The sequence below is a fragment of the Balaenoptera physalus genome (genome assembly GCF_965194825.1).
Source record: "Balaenoptera physalus genome assembly, chromosome: 2".
NCBI lineage: Eukaryota > Metazoa > Chordata > Mammalia > Artiodactyla > Balaenopteridae > Balaenoptera > Balaenoptera physalus.
In genome coordinates this window covers 109,719,522-109,744,508 of record NC_138883.1, presented here as the reverse complement: position 1 = coordinate 109,744,508, position 24,987 = coordinate 109,719,522, and the positions used below count along the sequence as shown (strand labels likewise).

At 56.2% G+C, this 24,987-nt stretch overlaps 1 protein-coding gene across 2 annotated transcripts; it reads right to left on the bottom strand.

Moving 5' to 3' along the window:
* Nucleotides 1-1,128: 1,128 nt before the first annotated feature.
* Nucleotides 1,129-24,766, bottom strand: PLEKHO2 (pleckstrin homology domain containing O2). Of its 2 annotated transcripts, none has more exons than XM_082446852.1 (6): nucleotides 18,490-18,622; nucleotides 13,006-13,122; nucleotides 8,631-8,735; nucleotides 7,762-7,951; nucleotides 7,011-7,109; nucleotides 1,129-4,663 (listed from the first exon to the last, which is right to left on the bottom strand). In XM_082446852.1, the coding sequence occupies exons 1-6, from the start codon at nucleotides 18,492-18,494 to the stop codon at nucleotides 3,647-3,649; spliced, it is 1,533 nt and encodes a 510-aa protein (XP_082302978.1). In that variant the 5' UTR covers nucleotides 18,495-18,622; the 3' UTR covers nucleotides 1,129-3,646. The 2 variants fall into 2 exon arrangements, with proteins under 2 accessions (XP_082302978.1, XP_082302979.1); XM_082446853.1 differs by lacking the exon at nucleotides 7,762-7,951 and adding an exon at nucleotides 24,608-24,766 and having other exon boundaries at nucleotides 1,682-4,663; nucleotides 18,490-18,639.
* Nucleotides 24,767-24,987: the final 221 nt, after the last annotated feature.

Genomic DNA, 24,987 nt, shown 5'->3' with positions numbered 1-24,987 from the left:
GGTGGGAGCACGTCCTCGTCAATAAAGGGACTTCTCTCCCTTACCTTGGTTCCTCCTTACCGATAAGGTGAAATGATTCGCCTGGGGTCCCTCACCTTCTGCAGGCCACCCACTTGGTATGGTGGACACACGTCAGGCCAGTGGCAGGGGAATTCAGGAGGGATACGAAAGTCATAGAACAGTCAACAAGCCCGGGTCAGGTGCTTCCTGTTGTGTTGACCACCAGGCCTTTCCAGCAGCCCTCAGATAAGGAAGGGAGCCGGCCTTTGGGGAGCACTGTGGTGCTTTCCCACGTGGGGAGCGGGTGGCACTGCAATCCCCCTTTTATGGGTGAGGAAACTGAGGCCCTGAGAGGCTGAGATTCACTGAAGTCCCTGGGTGGGACTTGACACCTTCCCAGCAGCTTGACTTGACTTGGTAGCTTGACTTGGAGCTCTGTCTACTGGCCCAGGGGCTTCCAAACAGCACTCAGCAAAGCCCCGGGGTCCTGCGGAGATGTATTAGGGGTGCCACAGGCATAAGGCGGGGCCCAGGATCACCCCAACCAGGACCAGGCTCTGAGGTTAAAATGACAGCTGGAATCATTTTGAACCATCATAGGAAACACCTGTTCAGGCAAGCATCATCAATGGAGATTAGATCTAAGGGGAAATTTTGATGAAGTGCAGCATATTTGTGCATGGTCTTTAATAAAAAGTCTCCCAGATTGCTTGTTAGTTACATGAGAAAAATATGTAACCATACAACAGAAAAATCAGACACTTTGACTGGCGGATCAAAATAAACATCACCAGTAAAAGTCGGATGGAGGTTGTGTTTCCAGATGTGATTGCCTGAGAAGGACGTAGTATCGCCTATGCAGTTCTCTGGCTGAGACTCTATAACCTTGATCTAATTATGAAGTAACCGCAGACCAACCCCAAATGAACAATATTCTATTAAAAAGCTGGGGAGGACTGTATTCTTCAAAAATACCCAAATCATGAAAGATAAAGGCTGTGGAAACATTTCAGATTAAAGGAGACTTGAAGAGACATGTATGTAATATTCAACCCTACACTGGAGGCAACATGTGATTAAAGGATATTATTGGGTCTAACGACAAAATCAGAATATGAACAGCAAGTATTCTATCGGTGTTAAGTTTACTGAAGTTGATACCTGCACTACGATTAATGAGAGAATATGCTTATTTTTAGGATATACACACTGAAGTATTTAGGGGAAAGGGGCCATGACAACTAACTCTCCAAAGACTCAGAAAAAAAAAATTGTGTGTATATTACAGAGAAGGCATTCGAAAGCCAAGCCAACAGGTCAATCTGAGTAGAGTATATGCGTGTTCTCTGTCCTATACTTACTCTCGCAACTTTTCTCTGTGTTTGAAATTATTTCCAAATGAAGTTTTTAAAAACTGAAAAGCATTGTTCCCTATGACACTTAGCCTCCGGGCTGTAGAAACGTGTTGGGGGCAGGGGGTGAGACTGGAGCGCCTGGCCAAGTTTAGCGAAGGTGGGGAGCACTGAGGGAGGGCGAGGCCCCCAGCCTGGCCTATGAGAAGTGGGCCCTCGAAGAGAGCTTGGAGGAAAGGTGATGCCCTGGTCAACCACCGCCTACCCTCCGCTTCCATGAGGCCCTGGAGCTGGTCCCCACGCCAACAAACAGGCTTGTGGCAGCGAAGTTCCACGAAAAGGGATTTATTGCCAAACTTCAAGAAAGGCGCTTCATAAGCAGAAGGCATGGAATGCCACCCTCCTCAAGGAGGCAGGCCAGGCAGCCCCTGTGAATTCCCGATCCTCTCCCCTCCCCTGGAAGCTGGCTTCCCCCTCGGGTCCAGGCTGCCAAGGCACAGGAACCCCACAGAAACCAATGGCATTAGGCCACTAAGGTGACCCCAGAGCTACTTGCTCAGCCTGGTCACTTACCAGAGGAGGAAACTGAGGCTCTAGTCCCAGGAAGGAGGCGACTTGGCTAATGCTCCAGCCGGCCCAGGCTGCTGGTGGAGCAAGGCTGTTCCCCAAAGGAAGACTGCAGGGGGCCACGTGACTGTGGGCCCCTGGCGACATTCTTGCTCTCATACTGGAGACAGATGGAGAGACAGGCAGACTGTGGCGTGGGAGCCTAGTCTGTTCAAGGAGTGTGGCTTAGGGAGGCCAAGGCAGGCTCACGAGCCATGACCTTGCTGCTTGCCTCCATCCCTGCCCAGTACAGGCCGCAGAGTGGACACGTGCCCCTCCCGATCCCTGGACACTGCCCTCAAGAACCAAGGAGAAGTAAAGAAGACAGTGACCTGTGCCGGTGGGCCTCAGAGGGCATGACTGGTGGCTGGGGGTGAGGCAGTGGGCAGGAAGGCCAGGCACGCAGCTGTGACCCTCCTTCTCTTTCAGTAAACAAAAGTGCACTTGCAGAAACCCCTGAGCAGGCCTGTCAGAAGCTGCGCCTACTCCCACAGGCCCCAGGGAGAGTGGCTGTGGCCCTCAGGGCCTCTGCACCTATAGACTGCCCTCAGTCCGGCCGCTGCAGCAGGATGGAGACTGGATGTGCTCCTGGAGCCAGAGATGATGGCGGGAAGGGGCTCGGGAGGGGCCCAGGGTGCAGGCACGGACCAGGAAAGGGAAGGAGCTAATGCTCCTTCCACAAGGAAGTTCAGGAGGAGCAGTCCCTCTAGCCTGAGCCAGAGGGGTGAGGGGAAAGGGGAGAGGGACGTGGGTTCAGGTCCCAACACACTCCCATTGGCATTCGAAGAAATAACTGGGATATTGGACCTGTTTGGGTTGAGAAGCAACCACAGAGACCCATCTATAAATCCCATCTGGGAGGCACAGAAGTTGGGGCAGCTTCTCTTCTGAAAGTTGATTTATAATGAATTACATACAGGATGTTCTGATGTCGACATCGGGTTCACCTGTACAGGAATGTGCAAGGCTGGACACAAGCGGGTCCAGGGGCAGGGACTAGACTAGAGACCCTTCGAGTTCCTCCTCCACCCTGGAGTCCTCCAATCACGGCTCACCAGAGGGGAAGGGCTGCAGAATAGGAAACAGGCCCAGGGAGGGGGCCCACAGCTAATGGCTTTCTCACACAGATGCCTCCCACCTGCCTTCAGAGGCCCTAGCTGGGTTCCAGGTCTCACTCAGCTGAAGGACAAACCTCTAGTCTAGACCCAAGGCCCCTGCAGCTACTAGGAATAGGGGGGTGGGGAGGGTTGCTTATGGCTTGAAGCTGCCTCTGCCTGGGAACATCTGGACATGGAGGCAGCAGGGGGGCTCAGCTGTGCTCTATTCAGAAGTCAGGAATGTAAACTATTGAGGGCGCAAAGCAGAGATGACGCCGCCCTCAAAAACCCGAGCGCTGTGCCAGGGCCCTGGGGCTGTTCGGAACGATCACGCCAGCACAGAGGTACCGCATGTGTGCTCCCAGCCCAAGCCCAGAGCCGGAGGCCCGGCCAGACAGCAGCCCTGGGTGGCACCTGGCACCTCTGGCCAAGGCAGGGCGAGAAGGATCCCAGGAGTCTCTGCAGGTCCTGGCCAAACCCTGACATGCCTGATGGCCCTTCTACAGCCTGGAAAGAAGCACATTTCTCGGCAGGGCTGGGCTCCGATGGACTGAGCCGGCCAGGAGGGACCATGCTCTGGCCCGGCAGGCCCTAGGGTGCACTTCTCCTGTAGAGGGTCACCAGCTCCTTCCGCTTCTCCCGGAGCCCAGGTGCTTCCTGGCTCAGCTCGCCCAGATCTCTGATCTCCTGCAGGACCTGGGTGGCCTGCCTCAGCTGCTCCACAGCCTGGCTGAGCAACGCCTCGGCATTCCCAGCAGCCGGCTCACTGCCCAGCACCTTGTTCAACAGTTTCTCCGTCTGTTCCGAGGCCACCTTCACCTCCAGCTGGGCCCGATACAGCTGTTCCCCAGGCTGCCGTGGACGTCGGGGGCCTTCCCCGAGCAGGTCCCCCAGGGAGGAGCAGCGGGGATGGAACTGAGGCTGCAGGTCCCAGCGGGGCAGGGCTGTGGACGTTGTTGCATCCTTTGGGGGAGTTCCTGGGGTGCCTGCGTCCTGGGATGGCTTGATGGGCTCAGGGCTGTCACCCATACCATTCACCGAGACCTGTGCTGGGCCTTGGGCAGAGGTCTCAGAGGCCCCAGGACTCTGGGCTGGCCCAGAAGCCTGCATGCCACTCATGGAGGCTCTCAGTTTCTCCGATAAGATCTTGGGTGGGGGTGTAGGGGGCTTCCCACCCTCCCTAGGCACGGCCTTGGAAGTCCCAGAATCGGGCACCTGGGGCGGTTCTGTACTCTCAGGGTCAGGGGGCTCCTCAGGGCTGGGGCTCTCCCAGCTCACCTTCAGTTTGTCAGGCAGGACCCTGTTGGGGGGCTGCTCAGAGCCCCTGTCCTCCCCCACTGGAGTCTCTGAGTCTTCTTGGCTTTCAGGGTGGGCCTCAGAGCTTGCTGGGACAGGGGTGGAAGCTCTCTCCCCTACAGGGGTCTCCACTCCGTCACCAAGACTGGTCGTCTCAGGCGCTGCGGAAGGCTTGGTAGGAGGCATGGGCGGCCGGGGTGTCTCCCGGGGCTGGGCTGCACTGACGTCATTGCTGGGGGCAAACACTGGCAGCCCACTGTCAGGAACATCAAGGTCCAGGCGCGAAAGCCCATCGGATGCTGCACTGGCTACCTGGGTGGAGGGGCAGGATATGGGCATCAACTTGGATGACCAGCCACTGGGTCAGGTGTGCCCACCTACAAGGTATTCAAGCCCTCCCATCCAGGCTGCCCAGGCCCCTGGCCCCCTACTCTCCAGGCGCTCTGCTCTGGTTTCCAAAGCCACCTGATTAGAAGCTAAAGTGACTCTCTGATGAATCCTCTCCTCTCTCTCACTTACACAGAGTTCCTGGTTTTGAAATCACAGGCCAGGAAGCCAGAGCTAGGGTGTCCTCTCAGCGCCCCAGCCTGGCTTCTTCCAGCCTGTGTGATAGGCCGCTCTTTTGAATGGCAATTGTGCTGGCCTGGGTGGCAGGGGACATAGTTCCAGCCCTGTTTTCGGGCCCCTACCTGGCTGTAGGCCTTGGGAGGGTCCCTTCTCTGCAACCACCCACACAGGGTCCCCACAGTCAGCAGGCGACAGGACCAGAACTCACAGATGGGTCTCCTGCATCATCCTGAGCTCACTCGCCCTGCAGACCTCTGTCAGGTCTGCCAGCCCTCCGGGCCAGAGCTCTCCACCCTTTGCCTGCCCAGCTGCTCAGCAGCCGGTGCCCACTCTCCTCGTGCTGTCACATGTGGCCCCAGACACGGGCAGCCCCAGACCACAGCTGAGTGCCAGAGGAGAACAGCTGCACCCAGCAGGCAGCTGTCCCCACCTGGCCCCAGGGGCCCACAGGGACACCCAGCAGCCCCACGGTCATGGGGACAACTCCCAGGGAGCCTCAGAGAGCCTGGAGCGGGGCTGGGCAGGAGGCCCTTCCCAAGGTCCCTCAAGGTCCCTCACTCCCTTTTACACACACAGGGTGACCTGGCCTACACATGCTCTCAGTCACTGGACACGAGTCCCTCCCTGAATTCTTCTCAGAGGGTTCCCCTCTCCAAGGCTGGCCTGCCCCACACCTCCTAGGCCTCCTCCCTCAGACATGCCTTTCCTCTCTGGCTACTTCAGTCACTCCCTCTGCAAGCTTTTCTCCCTCAGCTGACAGACATGAACAGGCTATCTCATCTCACCAGCAAACCCTCCAATGACCTTGGCCCCTTTCTGTCTCCCTCTTTCCCCACCATGGTCTATCTCCTTCTCTCCAGCACCCCCAGCTCTGCACCCCATGACAGCCCTAAGCTGACTCCTTCTCTGAGGAAATGTGCTGTAAACGTCACCATCTGCCTTTTCCTCAGTCCTGCCTCGTGACTTGTGGCTGCCAACCCGGCTGATGACCCCCAGTCCTGTGCCCTTCTCTCTGGACGCGCCACTCTCTGGCTTCCTCTTCCTTTGCTCCCTACTGCCCCCCATTCCCCAAAGGCAGCATTTGCCGAGGTTCTTTCCTGGCCTCCAAGATCTCTCCCCCAACCATCTACACCCATCAGTAACACTGGTCTGACGAAGGGTTCCTCCCTTCCCCCTCCCCCTTGCCCATAACTTCTCCCACATTCCCTGTGTCCAGGGCCTCCCTTCGCCGGGTCTCCAGGCTTGGGGGCACTCCTGACAACCCTCCCTCTTTGTCCAGTCCGCCTCCCCGAGTTCTGAATTCAATCACAAGCCCAGGTGGCTGTTGCTTCCCAGTGTCTCTCCCACCAGCCCCTCCCTTTTCACCCCCTCCTGGAGCCTAGAGGCCCCACCCCTGCCTCTATTTCCTGGGCCCCTGCCTTTCCCTCCATCAACCTGACCCATCCTACCCAGGGCCTCCAACTGACCTCTGGAACGCACCCTCCCATCCATCCTGCCCCCGACTCCTGCTTTCAAGGCCTCCACAATTTCCTCCCCCCGACCCCGCCTTCCCAGACACATCTCCCAGTCAAAGGGACCAGGCACACCTCAAACTCCCCTGCCCTGGGCCTCAAGCTCACACCATTCCCTCCACCCAGGACCTCCCTCACTCCAAGTCTGCCCGCTGAAGCCGTTCCCATGCTTCAAGGGCCAGCTCAGGTGTCTGTGGGTCCTCTGTGGTCCCTCCTGCTCAGCCTCCCTGAGCTGCCCTCTGTACCAAAATTAGACAGCGCTGCTTGGAGCAGGCCGTGGACAGGTCTCTTCTCCAGCTGGAAGCTGAGCTCTGAGAGGCGGGGACTAGCCTCAGGCTCTCAGTTTCCCTCCAGCACCAGCTTGGGTTAAGGCCCGTGGACTCAACACGGGAAGCAGGCGCACCCACGCCCTGAGCACATACAGCACACGCGCCTCCACACCGACACCGCGCATGCCACTCAGGCAGCCCGATACCAAGAGTGCTCAGGAAAAAGGTGGCCCAAGCCCGCTGCCACCTAAGGAGCCGTGGTCCCAGGCTCATCTGACTCCCAACCTTCCCAAGCTGGCGCCAAGGCCTTACCTCCTTCAGGTGGACCCTTGTAGGGGGCCGGCGCCGCTGACCCCCACGTACGCGGCCCCGTGTCACATGCTCCAGGGCACAGCTCTTGTCCACCTTTACCTGGGAAGGACAGGGAACCACGTCAGGCCCCAGCAGGCCTTGAGGAGGGGAGGAAATGCCCGGGCGTTAACCTGAGACTCAGAGGCGGGGTCTGCACCTGCATCCTTGCTTGACAGGGTCAAGTGCCCCAGCTGTCCCTCTCTTTGAGGCATCTCCCTGCTTTTCTCCCTGTCTCTACACAGCCTGCGTCGTCTCTCTGCAGTCTGAGGCTCTCCCTCCTCTGCAGCTGCTCGCTTTGCCTCAGTCTTCCTGCCCAAATGTGGGCTATCAGCCCTCACCCCTCACCCCTCAGTCCACTGCAATATGTAAGCAGCCCTGAGGCTGCTTTTGTGCTTAGCTGGGGGGGAGCGGGGAGAAGACAGCCCATGATCCCCTAGTACCTGGCTTCCAGAAAAGACCTTCCCTGGCCCCAGTCACTCTCCCAGGACCCCTGGGGATAGCTCAAGAAAGAGCAGGGCCTCTACCCCCAGGGGTCAGGGAGTCTGGGGGGCAGCATCTCCTCTCTAAGGATAAGGAATGAGGGTGAGGAGTAGCCGGGAAGCCACAGGAAGAGTCACATGGGAAATCCAGACTCTGAATCCCGGAGCAGCCTGTCCCTGCGGTGGGGGGGTGGGCTAAGACTCTTCTGCCCACAGGGGAGGCTCAGGCCCACCTGAGGGTCTTTGCAGTGGAGGAGCTGGTCCTGCTCCGCCAAGGCTGTGGGCCGAGACCCAGCCCATGCTCCTGTGGCCTCCAACACTCTCTCCCCGGAAATGGGGACACTTTCCCAAGCAAGTGAAGGGCTGAGCATGGCACAGTCACGTAAGACGTGATCCAGGAGCCATGGCTGCGAGGCAGGGAACCTGGGTGTTAAGAGGGAACTTGTGTGGGAAAATTCGCTCCCCTTGGGTCTCAGTCTTCTGCAATCCAAGGGGTCACTCTAGGTGGCCCCCAAGCCCATATTTGCCCAAACAGCTATGAATCCATGATGTCAAAGATAAACCCTCCCTAGGAGATCTGGCCCCCTGGGACACCCTGCCTGCCCAAAGCCTGATCATGGCCCTGCTGCCGTCACCACTACAGCACAGGGGTCTGGGTGGCCACTGCAGGCAGATAAGGAGGCCCAGGGTTAGAGCCAGCCAAGCTTGGACCTCACCGTCCAACTGAAGAGTGAGCTGTCAGGCTCTCAGCTCACCCACAGACCTCTCTGCTGTTTCCTGCTGTTTCCGGCTGGGGCTGGGTTGGAAAGGATGCATGGCTGCACCCAGTTAAATTCTACCCCACCACTTACCCAAGTTTTAATTTAAAACAAGTTACTTAACTTCCTTACACCTCAGTGTCCTCATCTGTAACATGGGAACACAACCACCTACTTTGAGGGGTGTTGTGAGGATTAAACGAGGTAACAACCACAGATGCCCCAGTGTTTGTAGCAGTGACATAATCAAGGGGTTGTCAGGGTGGGGTGGGGCAGGGTCCACTCTGAGATCACACACATGGTGGGAAAGGAGACCCAGAGCCGTCCACAGGACCTCATCGCACCTCGTCGAAAGCCTTGTTCTTGCCTCGGTTGATCCCTTCATTGAGGGCTTTGATCCAGGATTCCTTCTCCTCCCCGTTGGGTGCCTGGAACTTGATGTCGCTGACCTGCAAGGGGCATGCGTGGGGTGGATAGTAGATGTTTAAAAGGGTTCACATTTGGGGTCTTGAGGAAGCTTCCCACTCTGGATTGAAGTCTGCCCCCGCACAGCTGGTCAGGAGCAAACCACAATGACCCCCACATCAGGTCTGACACTGGGGCTTCAGAGCAAGGGAGGGGACAGATCCAGCAGAGAAGGGGCCCTCTCCATGTATACAGCTGCCAGAGATTTGGATTCGAATCAGCCTTGCCCAGATCTGGTCTCACTCCATGTGACTCCCCCAGACCAGCTGCCTGACCTCTGAGTTTTCTCTGTGAAGTAGGAGTAGTCCCAGTCTACTTCCACCAGACTGAGTACAATGACAGAGGTGACAGGCATGAGGGGTGTCCACTGGTGAAGGCCCACTGGAACCAGGGCCGCCCGCAGCTGCCCAGTGGGCCCCACAGCCAGTCCTGGACAAGTGAAAAAGTCCCTGGGTCTCCTTTCTGGCCTTGAATCACAGACTGCAAGAGAGAAAGGGCATTAGGGGGTCAACTCCAGCCCCCTCATCATATAGATGAGGAAAAAGAGGCTCATCAGATGGGATGGGACTTGGCCAAGGTGGCCTAAAGTAATACCATGACTTGACCTCACACCCAACCTCATCCCACGCCACCCCATGGGTTCCTTCCCACCTCAGGCAGGAGCTCCGAACTCCTACATTAGAATCAGAAGGCAGCTCAGTGAGGCCCCTTCCTGCCAGGCCCCACGGTCAGACAGGAAACAGCGGAAGGAGTGAGGCCACAGAAACCAAGGAGCCGCCCCTATGGTGGACACAGCAGTAGGGCCTCTGAGCTGCACAGACCAGCACTCACAGCTGGCTGACTCGGAGCCTCAGGGAGCTATGAAGATCAGTGATGTAGCAAAGTGTTAAACGTGGAAGTGGGCACAGAGGGGGTGCTCAGTAATAGGAATTATCACCATTTCTCTCCTTCTGGACAAAACAGTCCTAGTTTCCTCATCTGGAAAAAGGGATGACACCGCCTACCACAAAGCAATGCTGAGGGAATTAAACATGACTAAAGCCACAGCCCGGCACATAGTAGGTACTCAGTAAATAGTTACTGAATGAATAGCTAATCAATGAATGAACTGGCCCAAGGTTCCCGTTTTGGGGCCGCTGCCCACTCTGGCCTCAAGATGCCCTAGTTCTTTGTCGGGCGGGTCACCAGCTGCCCATCCCTGCCCGGGTGTTAAGATAGCGCCTTCCCTCCTGCTGCTCTCCCAGTTATGTAACATGCAGCCCGCCTGGCCCCCTCAGCATCCTTGTTATATAACTTCCTCCTGGCTGCCTCTGCCTTCTCCTCACACAGGGCCCTGGTCCCACCCACCTCCCCACGCCAGGCACAGCCAAATGCTCATTTGCATGACCAGGGTAAATTTGATCCTGGCAGCAGATCGGTAGCTAAGTCGAAAACCCCAGGGCACCTTGGCAACTGCCTCAGCCCAGCCATCAGGGCCAGTAGGGGCTCAGGAAGGGACAGCGCTGCATCTGGGCTCTGAAAGGGCCCACCCAACCCTGAATGGGGGCTGCGAGTAAGGTGGCCCAGGGCAGCCCATGAGCCCAGCTACACTTCTCCCGCTCACAGGCCCTGAGTTGGTGGGGTCCTTGCCTGGTGCAGGACTTAGCATCCCAGAGAGCTTGAGAGGCATACACTTGAACACAGCAACAGATGCAGCAAGAGAAAGAGCACTGGCCTGAGAGTCAAGATCACAGGGTCTAGTCGCACCAACCTGCAATGAGACCTGCACAGGTCTCTTTACTATTCAGGGCCTCAATGGGACAAAAACACAACCACTGGACTCAACCCAAACTGTGACCCTTTCCCACTGACAGCCCACCTAGGCAGGCTGGGGGGAGGGTGTTGGCCCAGGGGCTCCCCTAGGAGTGGGAATACGAGGTTAAATGGGACCCAGCCTCACCCTAAGGAACCCTGAAATCCTGCTGAATGAGCCAGGCATCCCACAAGGGTGGTCCGAATAGGGACAAATAGAGGACCAAGAAGTTGCTCCTCTTGCCCCACCCCTGTGTCCTGAAGGCTGCACACGTCCCTCCTCAAGCCCTTCCTAGCACAGGCCCTGCTAGGAGTTTAGACGCTAACGGGACTGGACATAGAGAAGGCCCACACATGGCTGGAAAAGGGGGAGGACAAAATGGCAGAGAGGAAAGAAGCAGGAGAGGGAGAGAGGAGGCAGGAAAGAGGAAAGGGCCAAGCTGGCTGAAACCAGCGGGGCAGCAAGGCCCAGCAGAGGCCACCCTGCTTCCTGGCAGCGTCTGCCTGTGACCTCATGGCAGGGGTGTGGGGACAGGGAGGCAGGAGGGAGAGGGGCACGCAAGACACTGGAGTCTTTGTTTATTTGATTAGAGGGAAAAAAAGGCGGCCTCAGGACCAGACAGCCAGGGTCATGTGACCTCCCGGCCAGCCTGCAGCCTCCCTGAGGAGGGGAACACCCAGGGCGATAGGAAAGGAGAGAGGATGCTGGGGGGGGCGGGGCCGTCTACCATCTGGCCTTTGGAGAGCGCCCACTCTCTGTGTGAGCTCCTGGGTGCTGAGGGTCAGGGGCCCTTGAGCCAGAACCAGGGTGGGCTGCGCTCCCGCTGCCCAGCAGCCCCCACCAATCACCCCACGGCCCCATCTCCCCGACCCTCGCCCTGCTCCCAGGGTCACCCAGAGCTGACCTGAACTCTTGGCACGATTCAGGGATGAAAGGTAGGGTGCTGGCCGAAGCAGCTGACAATGCAGCTGCACAAACAGGCCTCTCGGAAGGTGATGCTCCCCGCCCCCCAGTGGGGCCCAACCCACCTGGCCCACCACCAGATGATTCTCAGAGCCGCGAAAGGAGGTCGCCCACAGAACCGTGCTGGCAGAGGACAGAGGAGCAAGGCCCCCTCCACCTCACATCCACATAAGCTCACTAAGGGACACACAAAGACCCAGGCAGCCCCTGGGCCAGGCAAACACTCAGCAGCACATAAAGAGGTGCACACACGCCCATCAGGCACACAGGCAGACCTTCACATATAGCGCACTCTACACCTCTCCCAAATACACACACACACAAATACAGCGCCACTGAGAGAGGAAGTGGATCTCCAGGACAGGGTCACGGCTCCAGGGCCTGAAAGACCAAAATGTAGCTCTCCCCTTCCTCACAGAGCCCTAAGCATCAGAGGTCAATGAAACCTGCCCCTACCCTGGCACACCGCCACCCCCAGGGTCAGAGCTCCACGGTGGCTCCCTTGCCCCCACCCACCGCCAAGTGGGACAGAGGGTTAGTGAGTAAAGCATCATGGTCTCCTCCAGGGCCCAGAGCTCCGGGGACCACAGAGGACTGGGTTCCTGGCCCTTAAACCTATGAAAGAGACAGAATGGCTTCGGGCAAGCCCAGACGAGGCCCACTCTCCAACCCCCAGCCTCTGTGACTCAGCCCCGCTCTGCGAGGCTCCACGTGACATGCAGAGGTCGGGGCAAGGCACAGCCCAGCTGCAGATTGGCCTGAGCTGGCGAGAGGCACTGTAAATGCCAGCCTCCAATCTGCTCTCCCTCCTGACATCTGTGAAACTCCACCACATGTTAACACCCAGCCGGACTCCCTGCCAGAGGTGTGGGGTGCAAACAGCGAACTTCATGCACACACACAGCATGTCCCAGGGCAAGAACCTCTCAGGCAAGAGATTTCCTCCAGCTTCAGCCAAGAAAGAACAGTGCGAAGGGAGGAAAGCTGGGGGGCTGCAGGTCCGAGCACTGAGCCTAGGATGAAAGGTAGGAGAGATGGCCCACCCAGGAAGGCCTGGGATGAGGAGAGGGTGTGGCCGCCTGACTACATCAAGGTGTCAGAGGCCTGGTGGGGTGAAGGCCTCATCCCCAGCTTTCTTGCCTCAGTCCTGGGCCTCCTGGGTACGGGAGATGGCCAAGGGCCCCACCTCCCAAAGGCTACTTTCCAACTACAGCCTGGGAAGGAGGCCCCAGGGCCTAGAAGGGGACGGGGGAGCAGAGCTCTCAGCAGAGCTCTAAATGCGCCTCCTATCAACCAGGGGCTGGGGCGACTTCAAGATAAAAGCAAGCCAGAGGTCCAACCTGTGGCAGCCCCTGGGTCTGAGCCTCAGCCACATTCAACAGAGAACCGGCAGACTTGCATCCAGGGGCCCAGCCTGTCTTAGAGAGCCTCCCAGGGGTGACCTTCCCCAGCAGACCCTGGCCTGGAGGGAGGTCAGTCAGCAGCAGGCCTAGCCCTACCTTGTTCCCTGGGGACCGCAGCAGGATAAAGCGGTGTTTCCGCTTGAGGAGGGCACGAAGGTCCTGGCACTTCTCATAGCTGCCCAGCTCCACTGTCTCCACACACTTCTGCTCATCCTGGGGAGGGAGACAGAGGGGACATGGTGAGAGCTAGATGCCCTAGACCCTCAAACACCCAGGCCCTGCCCCAGACCCTGATCCCACTCGGTGAGGGCACTGCTTGGTCAGAGGGGGCCCTCGGGCTGCCAATCAACCACCAAGATGCAGCATTCAGACCCTGGCAAGGGGACGGTGTTCAGTCCACGCTGGTTGGAGGGATGCCCTCAAGGCTCACCATCCATGTGAGAAATGGGGCTCACAGCCTGAAGGTGTGTAGCGGGGCTGACTCAAATGTGCCTAAGGTCAAAGGAGGAAACGCGGAAGCTAGAAAGGCTTAGGAAAGTGTGCCTGGGAGTCCATGCAGGCCCAGAAGCCAGGCAGAGACCTGTGAAAGAGGTGGTCTGGAAGGAGGAGCAAGTTGTCACAAATGAGGGGAAAAAAGGCCTTCCAGGCAGAGCCACAGAGAGAAGCGTGAATAAGGCTGTTTGAGGTTACACAACCTGCCTTCACCACAGTGATCCAGAGTTGACTTCCCCACTTGGCATCTTCCTCTGCTGACCCTTGGCTTGGGGTGAGAGGCCACTCTCCATGGCCTGCACAATGGAGAAGGCAAGGGTTCCTTCAAGAGTACCCCCTGAGTCGGCCACCGTGAGGCCTCATCACTAGTAAGGCTGGTGGCCAGGACAGCGGCCAGCCTCTTCTCGGCCACCCCTGGACGCTGGCTGGGCTGCCTCTCTGCCTGCCAGCCCTGGCCCTTGAGTGTTTTCTCCTCGTGGGCTCTACCTACCAGGTGCCTCTCCAGCCAGCTGTCTGGGACACCCTCCTCCCTCAATGGTGGTCAGTTGGTTCCACTTCCAGGGGACACCCAGCTAGAACAGCTTCCTGGGTGTGGCACACTCTCCCCCTGGAGACTCGAGGGAAGTAGATGCAGGCCCTGGAGACTGGCAAGCAAGTTAAGCAAACTCTTGCTGTGGGACATCATGCAGAGCATCCAACCAGGGACCGCCTCAGTGCTCCACAGTTTGGGGTGGAATATCTGGGAGGCAGTGACTCGATTATTTGCAGAGGAAATGCCCCAATTTCCCTCCATGATAATTCGCATATACTAAGAAACCCTGACACTTAGCGAGCACTTTTGCATCCCCAATTCTCCTGAGTCCCTCAAGCACCCTGAAATCCTAGAGCCCCAGTATTTGTCTCACTTTATAGAGGAAGAGAATGAGACCTGGAGGCGAAGAGATTTGCCCTTGGGCACAGACCCAAATATAAGGAGCAGGGCCAAAGGCAAACACCCATCCTCTGACTCCCAAGCCAGAGCCCTTTGTAGCATACCACACTCCTTCCAGCCAGAGCCAGAAGCTGAACAGTGCCCTAGCAGCAGGCTGCTCTGCACCAGTGGTCCTCCAGGTGTGGTACCTGGGCCAGCAGCCGCAGCATCACCTGAGGACTTGTTAGAAATGCAAATTCTCTTGAATAAAAAAAATATATATATATATCCCACAAGGACTCAGAGGAAAAAAATATACAAATCAATTTTCACTGCAAAGTAAAGGAGCTGTTACAGTGGAGGATTACTGGACTGAATGTCAATATTATGACATAGTATGAGTGTGTTTCGTGTTTGGTAATTGCAATCATTGTTGTTTTTGTTGTGGTCATCCATTTACAATGCTTGGCGTCAGTTTATTTATCTCTTGTAAAAATAAAATACAGACCCACTCCCCGGTGCCGCTCGTGGGGGGCCCAAGTCCTTCTGATCGAGGCCCAGCCCGTGGACGGTGTGAGGCCGGTAGCGGCCCCCGGCGCGCCGGGCCCGGGTCTTCCCGGAGTCGGGTTGCTTGGGAATGCAGCCCAAAGCGGGTGGTAAACTCCATCTAAGGCTAAATACCGGCACGAGACCGATAGTCAACAAGTACCGTAAGGGAAAGTTGAAAAGAACTTTGAAGAGAGAGTTCAAGAGGGCGTGAAACCGTTAAGAGGTAAACGGGTGGGGTCCGCGCAGTCCGCCCGGAGGATTCAACCCGGCGGCGGGTCCGGCCGTGCCGGCGGCCCGGCGGATCTTTCCCGCTCCCCGTTCCTCCCGACCCCTCCCCCCGCCCTCCCTCCGCCCCTCGCCTCTCCCCCCGAAAAAAAAAAAAATAATAAAATAAAATAAAATACAGTGTGTGTGTGTGTGTGTGTGTGTGTGTGTGAAAAAAAAAAAGTTAATGCAAAGTGTATCTGGGGACCAGCGCTGGTTTGCACATTATTTCCTACAGGTCTTCGTCAAGATGTAGTTTAAATTAATCACATGTTCAGTGAATAATGGTACAGTTTTTGTAATCTTTTTTTTACCCCTATGTTACGTTTGTTCTGGTTAAGTTTATTGAAATATAATTTTCTGTCTGTTAAATCTAATAATAAAAAATTGGATAATTGGAAAAAAAAAAAAGAAATGCAAATTCTCAAGCCCCATCCCTACTGAATCATAATTTTGGGGGAATGGGCCTGGCAATCTGAGTTTTAACAAGCCCTTATGCAAAAATTTGCAAACCTCTGCTCTATACCAGAGATTCGCAACCTTGGTGGCACCTGGTAGCTTTAAAAAACCCCAGTGCCCAGGTAACATCCCAGACCAATTACATCAGGATCCCTGGGGGATAGAGCTCAGACATCAGTATTTTTCAAAGCAGATGATTGTACAGCTAAGGTGAGTAACCACTGACCTACTCTCTCTTCAGCCTTTCAGGGAAAGGGGAACAGGTGGCCAGGGTGGCCTGATCTTTCCCATCTAGATTCAAACAGGTGTCTTTTCCCATTTTTGCCTCCACGCATCTCTTTCCAATCCTTAGTCTCCAGTCCCTTCCAGGTTCCTGCACTCAACACAAGGGCTGGTAAAATCCACCTGCTCCAGGAAGCTGCCCTGCTCACCCGCAAGAGCCTAAGCCTCAGTGCTCTCTCCCTCCTCTAAGGGTCCCCATCAGAGGGCACTTCTGCAGGCATCTTACTAGGTGCTAGGGACACCCTGTCATGGGGAAGAATGGTCCTAACTCCCTGCTGAGCCATCTCTCTCTACCCTCTGCTGCATGTGTCTGCTCTCCTTTCTGTTCCCCCTACAGCACCCTACAAGGGGAAGCCCTCAAGAGGAAAAGTTTGCTGAACTGAATGCCTGACTCAGAGTGAGACTCCAGAAAGGACGTCCCCCCGACCCCATCCCAGAGAGAGAGGCTCACCTACCCCATGGGCACAGGCCTCCCCCGACTAGGCAGCTACTGGCCCAAACATACCCTCCTCTGTCTGGAAACAAAAGTCACTCCATCTCCACCACCCGGCTCCCCACGGCTGCCTGACCTGGGTCTCCTCTCAACCTGAAACGCTGAATCATCCGGCCCTTCTGCATCTCAGAAAAATCGGATAAACCAGCAGACACAGGGCGGGGGCAGCATTTTTGGAATGTCAGCCTCACTGACAGCAAAGAAACAGCCAAGAGTCATTCGCACTCGCCTAGTTCCTTACATCAGAAAGAGGAATTGAACTAGTAAGCATTTCTCAACTCCTTCTCCTGCGCCAAGCTCCCCCACCCCCGAGTGCTAAGTTCTTAAAACTGCCCTGAGGTTTTTAATAGTGATTTTTTTGTTTAAAGCATGATTTAGACTTTTTGTGTTTAGGGGGTATGAAATCCTTCCTGCTTCCCAGACGTGGGCCAGATGTAGAGAGGTGGTGACCCAGGACAAGTCTGGTAGCGCCTGACGACGGGCTGACAGCTGGGGGGCCTGTCACTCAACTCTTATGGCAGCTGGGACCGGAGGAAGCTGCGACAGCCCCCTTTATTTATAAAAATAGCCCCCTGCTGCCGCCACAGCACATCCTAATTCGGTGACAGCAGCAGTAGAGAACATCTGGGGGGCTGTCTGCACCATTCACCCCCTTGGCCTCCTCCGGCTGCTTCTCTGACACCCCAACTCCATGAGCCTGGGGACTCGGTCAGGAAAGGTGAGATGCTTCTCAAAGGCAGCTCCTTTGAACACCTAGATCTTTGTTGGTCTGCGACAACTATGAATTTGCCAAGACAGCCTGAGGCATGCTGACAGAGGCTGATGGGGAACAGGCAGGATCCCCCTTCCTCTGCCCCCAGGCCAGTTCTTCCCCGTGTACTCCGTGTGTCAGAGTCATACAGTGATAGCCCAGTTGCAGTGGACAGGCCCTCTGAGAGCCTCAACCCCAGAACATAAACAGCATCTCCAAGTAAAGGCCACCTTTTCGCCTCGGGTCTTCACGCAGAACTTTATTGACACTTATTTAACACACAACTTCCACATCCTGGGCTGTCCAAGTTCCAAACCTGCTGAAATGAAAAGGGGCACAAGCCTGAAGTGGGAAGATATGAGGACTGTGAGAGGCACAAGGACGGCAGAAGCGGCAACTGGCAGCTTGATGTCAGAGGAGAATGCAAAGCTGAAAAGTACAGTCTGGCAGTACGGAGCAGCCTGATTGATCATCAGTGACTCTGAGCCACCAAGGAAAGACTCTGTTTAGGCCAGCACCTTCTGTTGAAGGGCAGACAATATCCAACATATTTTAGAGGACTTCCACCAAGAATAAGTTTTAGAGTTTACTTGCTGGCATAGCTGGATGGAGAGATCCCTGACTTTGGTTCTAGACCTGACCTTCATTCACTGAGATGTTGAACAGGATTTGAGCACCCTGGGCCTCAGGGTGCTCCTCTGTAGAATGTGACATGATGACCATTCTTTTTTTTTTTTAATATTTATTTATTTATTTGGCTGTGCCAGATCTCAGTTGAGGCATGCAGGATCTTCGTTGCCGTGTGCAGGATCTCTAGTTGCGGCATGTGGGCTCTTAGTTGCGGCATGTGAGATCTAGTTCCCTGACCAGGGATTGAACCCAGGTCCCCTGCATTGGGAGCACGGAGTCTTAACCACTGGACCACCAGGGAGGTCCCCATGATGACCACTCTTAAGGGACTATCGTGAGCATCGTCCGAGAGGTATGTAAGACCTCCAAACAAGCATGAGCAACAAGTATTATTTCTACTATCATTACTGAGTGGAGCAAGCTTCAGTTTTCTGGAAACTTCCCAGATGTGGAACCTAGCCCCGGGACAGGGAGCTGCAGTGTAGGTGGACAGCTGAGGAGACACACACAGCCCTGTGTACATATGCTTCAAAGAGCCCCTCATCCAGGAGTCCTACACTCGCACCTAGAGGTATTGTCCTTGTACCACACAGACCCAGAGAAGACCAGGCAATCGCCCAAGGTTGCACAGCAGGTCAAAAGCGAAGCAGGCCTTCCAGTCCGGGTTCTGGAATCCTCTTCTGGCCTGGGCTGCCCTCACTTTGCTCCCTGACCCGGCACCCCCAAACTCAGGACCAGGCAGTTCCTTACCTCATTCTCGTAGACCAGCAGCTGGGCCTGGCAGAGGAGCAGGTAGCGGTCTTTCCAGAGGCCCAGGAAGCCCCCGCTGCTCTTCTTGATCCAGCCAGCCTTGTCCGCTGTCTGCGCTCCCCGAGGCTTCTGACCCCCCTCCTTCACGCCCTGTAACATAGCATCCGGACATGCCGTGAGGGTTGCTGCCGTTGAGGCCACACAGGGATGTGTCCCTCTGCTGGATACCTACTGATATCACCCCATTTGAGCTTCCCCACAACCCCTGAGGCAGATATTCTCAATCCAATATCAGAAATAACAGTTAATAACAGCAGCCACAACAATAACAGCTGCAGTCACCTTATACTGAACCACTGTATTATGTTTTACCCAAACTGTCTCATTTAACCCATGCGACTACCCTCCCAGGTGGTAGCATCATTAGCCACATGTCACAGCAGACTGAAGCTCCGAGAGGGGAGGTGACTCGCCAGAGTCACACCCCTGGAAGGACAAAACCAGAATTCAAACTGGGTCTCTCTGACCCCATGTTCTCCCCTCCACCATTCTGCCTCCCGTGTATTCATTCAACCTCATCAACACACGCTGTACTGAGCACCTACAATGTCACGGATGCTGCAGTAGGCAGGGAAGAGTAAAAATAATGCATCTTTGCCCTCATAGGGCTGGCAATGCGGGGAAGGAGGAGCTGAACAAATAAACACCAGACATAAATACATTAACAACCATGAAATGCTATGAAGGAATCCGTGAAGGGGAAGTGAAGAGGAGGGAGCGCGAGAGGACAGTGGGGGACCTGGCTCAGGTCAGGGTGGCTCAGGAAGGCCTCCCAGAGAAAAGGACGTTCACGCAGGATCAGAAGGATGGGAGGAGGCAGGCAGGCAGAGTGGTAATCTTCCTCTCTACCCCTGCCCTTCTAGAGAGCCCACTCTGCAGCCCCTGCATCCTACCCCAAAGCAGGAGGTTCCACTGCCCTAATCCCTGCCCCAGGCCAGGACTTTAGGGTAGCCACCTTGTCTGGGCTCCAAGGACGCTGCCTTCGACCACAAGCAGGTATAGGAGGTAAACTCAAACCCTTCCCTAGGACATGGCAGCCACCCTGGAGTCTCCAGGCCAGTCACTGACATCTTGTGCCTCTTGATTACCTGCTTGAGTAGCTGGGCGCCAGGTATATGCCTACCAGATGGGGTCGAATTCACATTTAGTCCCCAGAACCATTCCTTTGCACATAATGGGTGCTCAAGAAATATCTGTGAAATGAAAATAAAAATACACCCAATTTGCTAACCACTTTGCTTCAATGACTGGTACCCACAGTGGTGAGTGTGAAGGGGAGAGTGGAGGAGAGGGGGGCTAAGAGCATGTCAGAATCTACAGGATGCTAGAAGGAAATCAGCACTGACTAATTCTGACTGCTTTATAATTTACATAAAGTTTAAAAAAGGGGCTCCAGTTAAAGGGAGCATATCTCTCCCCAGGGATACCCTGTGGCCACAGCTGCCTTTGGAAGGACAAGTCCAGACAGAAGTGTGGTAGGCTGTCAGGGGCTGGACAGGGCATGGCCTCCCTGCGCTCCATCATGGCAGGGAATCCCCAGTCCGGTTCTTACTATGGCCCCCTCCCCCTCTGAACTGCATACTCCAGTGGTCAGGAGTCTGAGCTTTGAAGCCCAAGTCACGCAGACCAGAGGCAGGTCACTTGGTCCCTCTAAGCCTCAGTTTCTTCATCTGTGAAATGATGATATTAACAGAAGTTGCAAGGATTATAACTCCGTGAGGGCAGGGGTTTTTGTTTTGATTACTGCTGTATCCCCAATGCCTAGACAGTGTCTGGCACACACTAGGTGCTCAATAAATGTTTGTTGCTGAACAAAAAGATACGACATACAAAGCAATGCCTAAGATACCCTAAACTTAGTAAATGGCAGCTGTCATTATTGTTACTGTTGTCACTGCCATCCTCTCTGGCTCTCTGGAACCCCTTCCCTGGGCCTGGTTCAGAATTCAGGACAAGGCCTTTCTGGGCTTAGCTGCTGGGCCTCAATGCTCCCAGGAGCTCCAGGAACATGAGGTGCCCCTCAGGGTCTCTCCCTAACTTGTAGATGGCAAGAGAAATGGAGAAGTGGAATGGTCCCAAATGGTCTTCCTGGATGGAGAAATGAGGAAGTGAGAGGCTTGCTGACAGGCCAGTTATGAGCCACCCTGATCAGGGAAAGAGGGGACTTCAGGGCCCTTTGACAAGAAGGGGGAGGCTCTAGCATCCTACCATGCACCCAATGCCCCCCCCCATCACCAGAGACCCTGTGTTCAGCCCCATGGGCTGTGTGACCCGCTGGGGCCTCATCCACACAGAGACCCCTCCATGCTGGCCCCCACCAGGGCTGGAGGGGTAGAAGTGGGAAATGGGAAACCCCACCCCAACATCTGCCATGTCACACCCCTCCATTAGCAACTACAGCAGCTGGCCACCCCCTAGGCCTGCAGACTCTAGGCGTCTCTTAAACAAGACTGCGGAGCATGCTGCCCAGATCTACCTCTGAGCTCCAAGCTCGCCTCCTGTTTGCAGAGGCCCACCCACGACCCCCTGGGATCTCACATTCCCCCTCCACTTGTGACCTCCCCTACTCGCCTCACCCACAGCCTGAGACGTGAAAACTTCCTGCCAGCTGGAAGCTCCCGGGGGCCAGGCTGGAACCTGGTACCCAGACCACCATCCTCCCGGCATGTAGCGGAGAAGTGCCTGGTGAATACCATGACTGGATTAGCTAGGGAAGCCAGTCCAGAGCCTTTAGGGATGGGAGTACCAGGATGGCACTGAGGAGAGAAGGCACTTGAGGATGAGGGGAGTGACAGCTGAGGGGCTGGAGGTGGCATGAACCAAAGCCCAGGGGAGGGTCTCCTTGCCAGAATCAGCCACAGCAACAGCCACCAGAAGACAGGCCTGGCTGGAGGACAGAGTCCTGCCATCCTTCACCAGCCCCTCTCCCTGCCCCTCAGACACTCTCCCACCAGGGGGCCGGAGATGCCCCAGTAAGTTTTAATAAGCGGGCCCTCCCCTTGGCAGGGCTCACAGGGGAGGTTTTGTCCTGCTCAGCCCAGTTTCTCGGCCTCCTCTCCTCTTACTGACCAGCTGACCACTGTTCTTCCTGTTTCGCTCTCTCTTCTCCCACCCATCCTCACTCAGGCCCTCCCCCCCGCCCACCGCGAGCAGCTCCTGAGACACCCCTGGGCACCAGCCTGGCTCTGCTTTGCCTGAGATGGGAGGGCCTCTGGGTCATTCATTAAAAATAAAAAAAAAAAAGAGGAAAAAGATACCAGGTCAGTCAGCCCAACACTGTGCACAGAAAGGAGCATGTGGAAAGCCACAACACGGGCCATGACAGGGAGACAGAGATCAGCAGAAGAGAACTTGTTGGCACCTCACATCACAGGGAGCTTAGGATAATGACCTTTGCCCTTTGACTAAACCCCATGATGCCCTGACCAAACTCTGCTAAGAACCTACCATGTCAGAGCCCTGTGATGGGGCAATCAGAGAGAGGAAGCACAGGCTCTGACCTGGAGAACTTCCAGTCTGATGGGGGCAACACAGACCCTGCATAAGGGAAATCCCCAGTCTGGGGGTTGGGTAGGCATCCCCTGCTTGAGAGGATCCCAGCCCACTGGGAGGGCTCTAGCACTGACCCAGACAGATACCCCGGTCTTGGCTCTCTGGTAGGGTAAGGACTTGGGGTTAGTTTGGGAAGCCCTTGCAGAAGGAAGGGTTTTGGTAGGACCGTGAGGAGGGAAAGAGACACACATCTTGGCTCAGAGAAGAAGGAAAGGCACAGAGGGTATCAAAGACCCTATACTCTCAACCCCTTCACTACAGGATGAGAAAGTGCAGGCCAGAAAGGGTCGAAGATTAGCTTAAGGTCACAAAACCAGTGCTGGGACAGGACACCGCCCTGCCTCTCTCTAGATGTGTTAGGGCAAAGGAGCAGCCTGGTGCCACTGGAGGCCAAGCCAGGGAAAGGCATGACTGAGAGGAAGAGGGGCAGAACCCCAGGGCGGAGATAGGAAAGGCTGAGTCCAGCTGCAACAATACCTCACACTGATAACTGAAGCTTTCAAAGCTTTTGCACATAAACCATCACATTTCTGGACTGCCCACCTCCCTCATTTTATAGATGGGGAAACTGAGGCCCTGAGAACACAAATGGTTAGATGCCCCATGCCCAGACCTACACTTCTGCACCAAATCTCAGCCTGATGGGGACTACCAACCCATTGCATGGAGGAGGTCACTGAGGCTGAGGGGGCTTGGCATCAGGGTTCCTGGGGCATGGGGAGGAAGTTCAAAGCCAGGGGGAGGACTAAAAGCAGCCATTTGGGAGTGAGGTGATGAGGCCAGCCCGGGGTCATGGGGCAGAGCAGATGACTAAGATCTAAGAGGTGTTTTAGAGAAAGGAGGATGGGCACTGAGGCCTGGAGAAACAAGAGGAAGTTAAGGGGAGAAGAAATGAGAGGAAAAGAGGGATGTCACAGGGGGAGCGGGGTAGGGAACAGGGAGCCCCCGGCTGTGTGGGGAGGTGGTGGGCAAGACCTTAGATAGCCCAGATGTGCGGGGAGCTTTTGGCATCTGGGAGTCAGTAAGTGGCAATGTTAGAGACTCAGGACCAGAGAGTGTACAGGGTTAGGCTGACCTCCAGACGAGCCATTGGCCCAGGAGGCCCCAGGAGAACTTCCCTTAATTGGGGGCCAGAGCAGATCAGGAGATGGAGTAATCCTGTCCCAAATCCCCTGGGAGAAGAAGAGGGGCCACAGCCAGACAGCCCAGCCCTCACAGCAGGGGTGGGGAAGCCCCACTCCTGTCAGCAAGAAACCACAGCCAATCATAGTGGCCTGACTTTGCCCCCTATTTCCACCCACTATGAGAGAAGGGGCTACAATCAGGACCCGGGGAGGAGACCAGGCCCTGTGTTTTATAGAAGAGGAAATGCAGGCTTAGAGGGGAAGTGACTTATCTACCATCCCACAGAAATGCAGGGCCTGGCCTGGAGGGAACTCTGACAGATACCCCAGCTGCCCCTGGGCAGTGGTCCCAGGAAGCAGGGAGAGGAGCACTGATGGGGACACAGGCAGCCTGGTCCCCAGCTGGCCAAGGTTGCCCCAAGAGTGAAGGTTTCATCTTTCCTCCCCACTTATCCAGGCAAAGACACATCTCCTCCCCTCGGTCTGGGAGGGGCAGAAGCTGAGACCCCCTTGGGGGACCAGAAGCAAAATCCTCTAGCCACAGCAGGCCCCTCCCTAGTTTATGCATTCCACAGTCACACATTAAGTGCTGGCAGTGTGCCTGGATGAGGGGGCTACTGAGAGAACTGAGTCTGCAAGTGAAGGGCAGGGGTCACAGAGTGCCTGACCCCACCCCAGACCAAGAGGGTCCTGAGGGGGAAGAGGGAGGCTCAAGGGGCATTGCTGGTCCAGCTGCCCAGCTCCTCCAGGGAGTCAGCCCTCCAGGGATGTGGGGAAGGCAGGGGCAGGGATCAGCCCCTACAAGGGCCTGACACCCAAGCAGGGGAGAAGGTAGACTCACAGGGGAAAGGGGACTCACAGGGACTTAAACAGGGGAGAAAATGCAACTTTTCCAGTCCTGCGGCCACCAGACAGGGTCACAGCCTCAAGATTCCTTGAGACAGGGACTCCAGAACCCACAGACCCACCACAACACACACACACACACACACACACACACACACACACACACACACACACACAGTGTGCCCTAAGGATCCGACGTGGACGGCACAGGGAGTCAGTGGTAAACAGGGTTCGAGCCCAGCAACCTAGGACACTTTCAGCAAGTCATCAAACTGACCAGAGCCTCAGTCTCCCCATCAATCCAATGGGAACAATAACAACCACCATGCCCATAGTTGGTGAGAGAAGACAGAAATAATGAAGGAGGATGGGTCTGCGATCCCTACCCCCGCCCCTGCTCATCTCATTTGCCTAGGCTTTGCCTGGAGACCCGCGGGAGAGGGGCTGGCTGGAACAAGGGCCTGAGCCAGGGACCCCAACCGCCGCGAGGGTCTCGAAGACCCCAGCCCAGGTCCCCCGACTGGCCCGGCCCTCACCTCCTCTTCCATGACGAATCCGCTGAGGTCCGGCCGCTCGACCGCTCGGCCGCTCACTCCCGGCGCCGCGCGGTCTCCGTTACCTCCATCCACCGCCGGCCGGGCGGCGGCTCTATGCGTTCTGTCCCGCTGGCTGCCGGGGGCCCAAGAAACTTCGGGGGGGCGGGGCCGAGGGCGGGGAGAGGCTTCCGGGGGCCGGGGGCGGGGCCCGAGGAGGGGACTAGCGGGGCCCCGAGGCCCTGGTCTGGGGCGGGAAACTAGGGCCGGGGCCGGGCTGAGGGAGGAGCCTGGGCGGGGCCGGGCGGGGGCTTGGGGACTGGATGGAGGAGCCAGAGCTGGAGGAAGATGGGGGTGGGGTGGGGAACCGGGCGGAGAGAGGT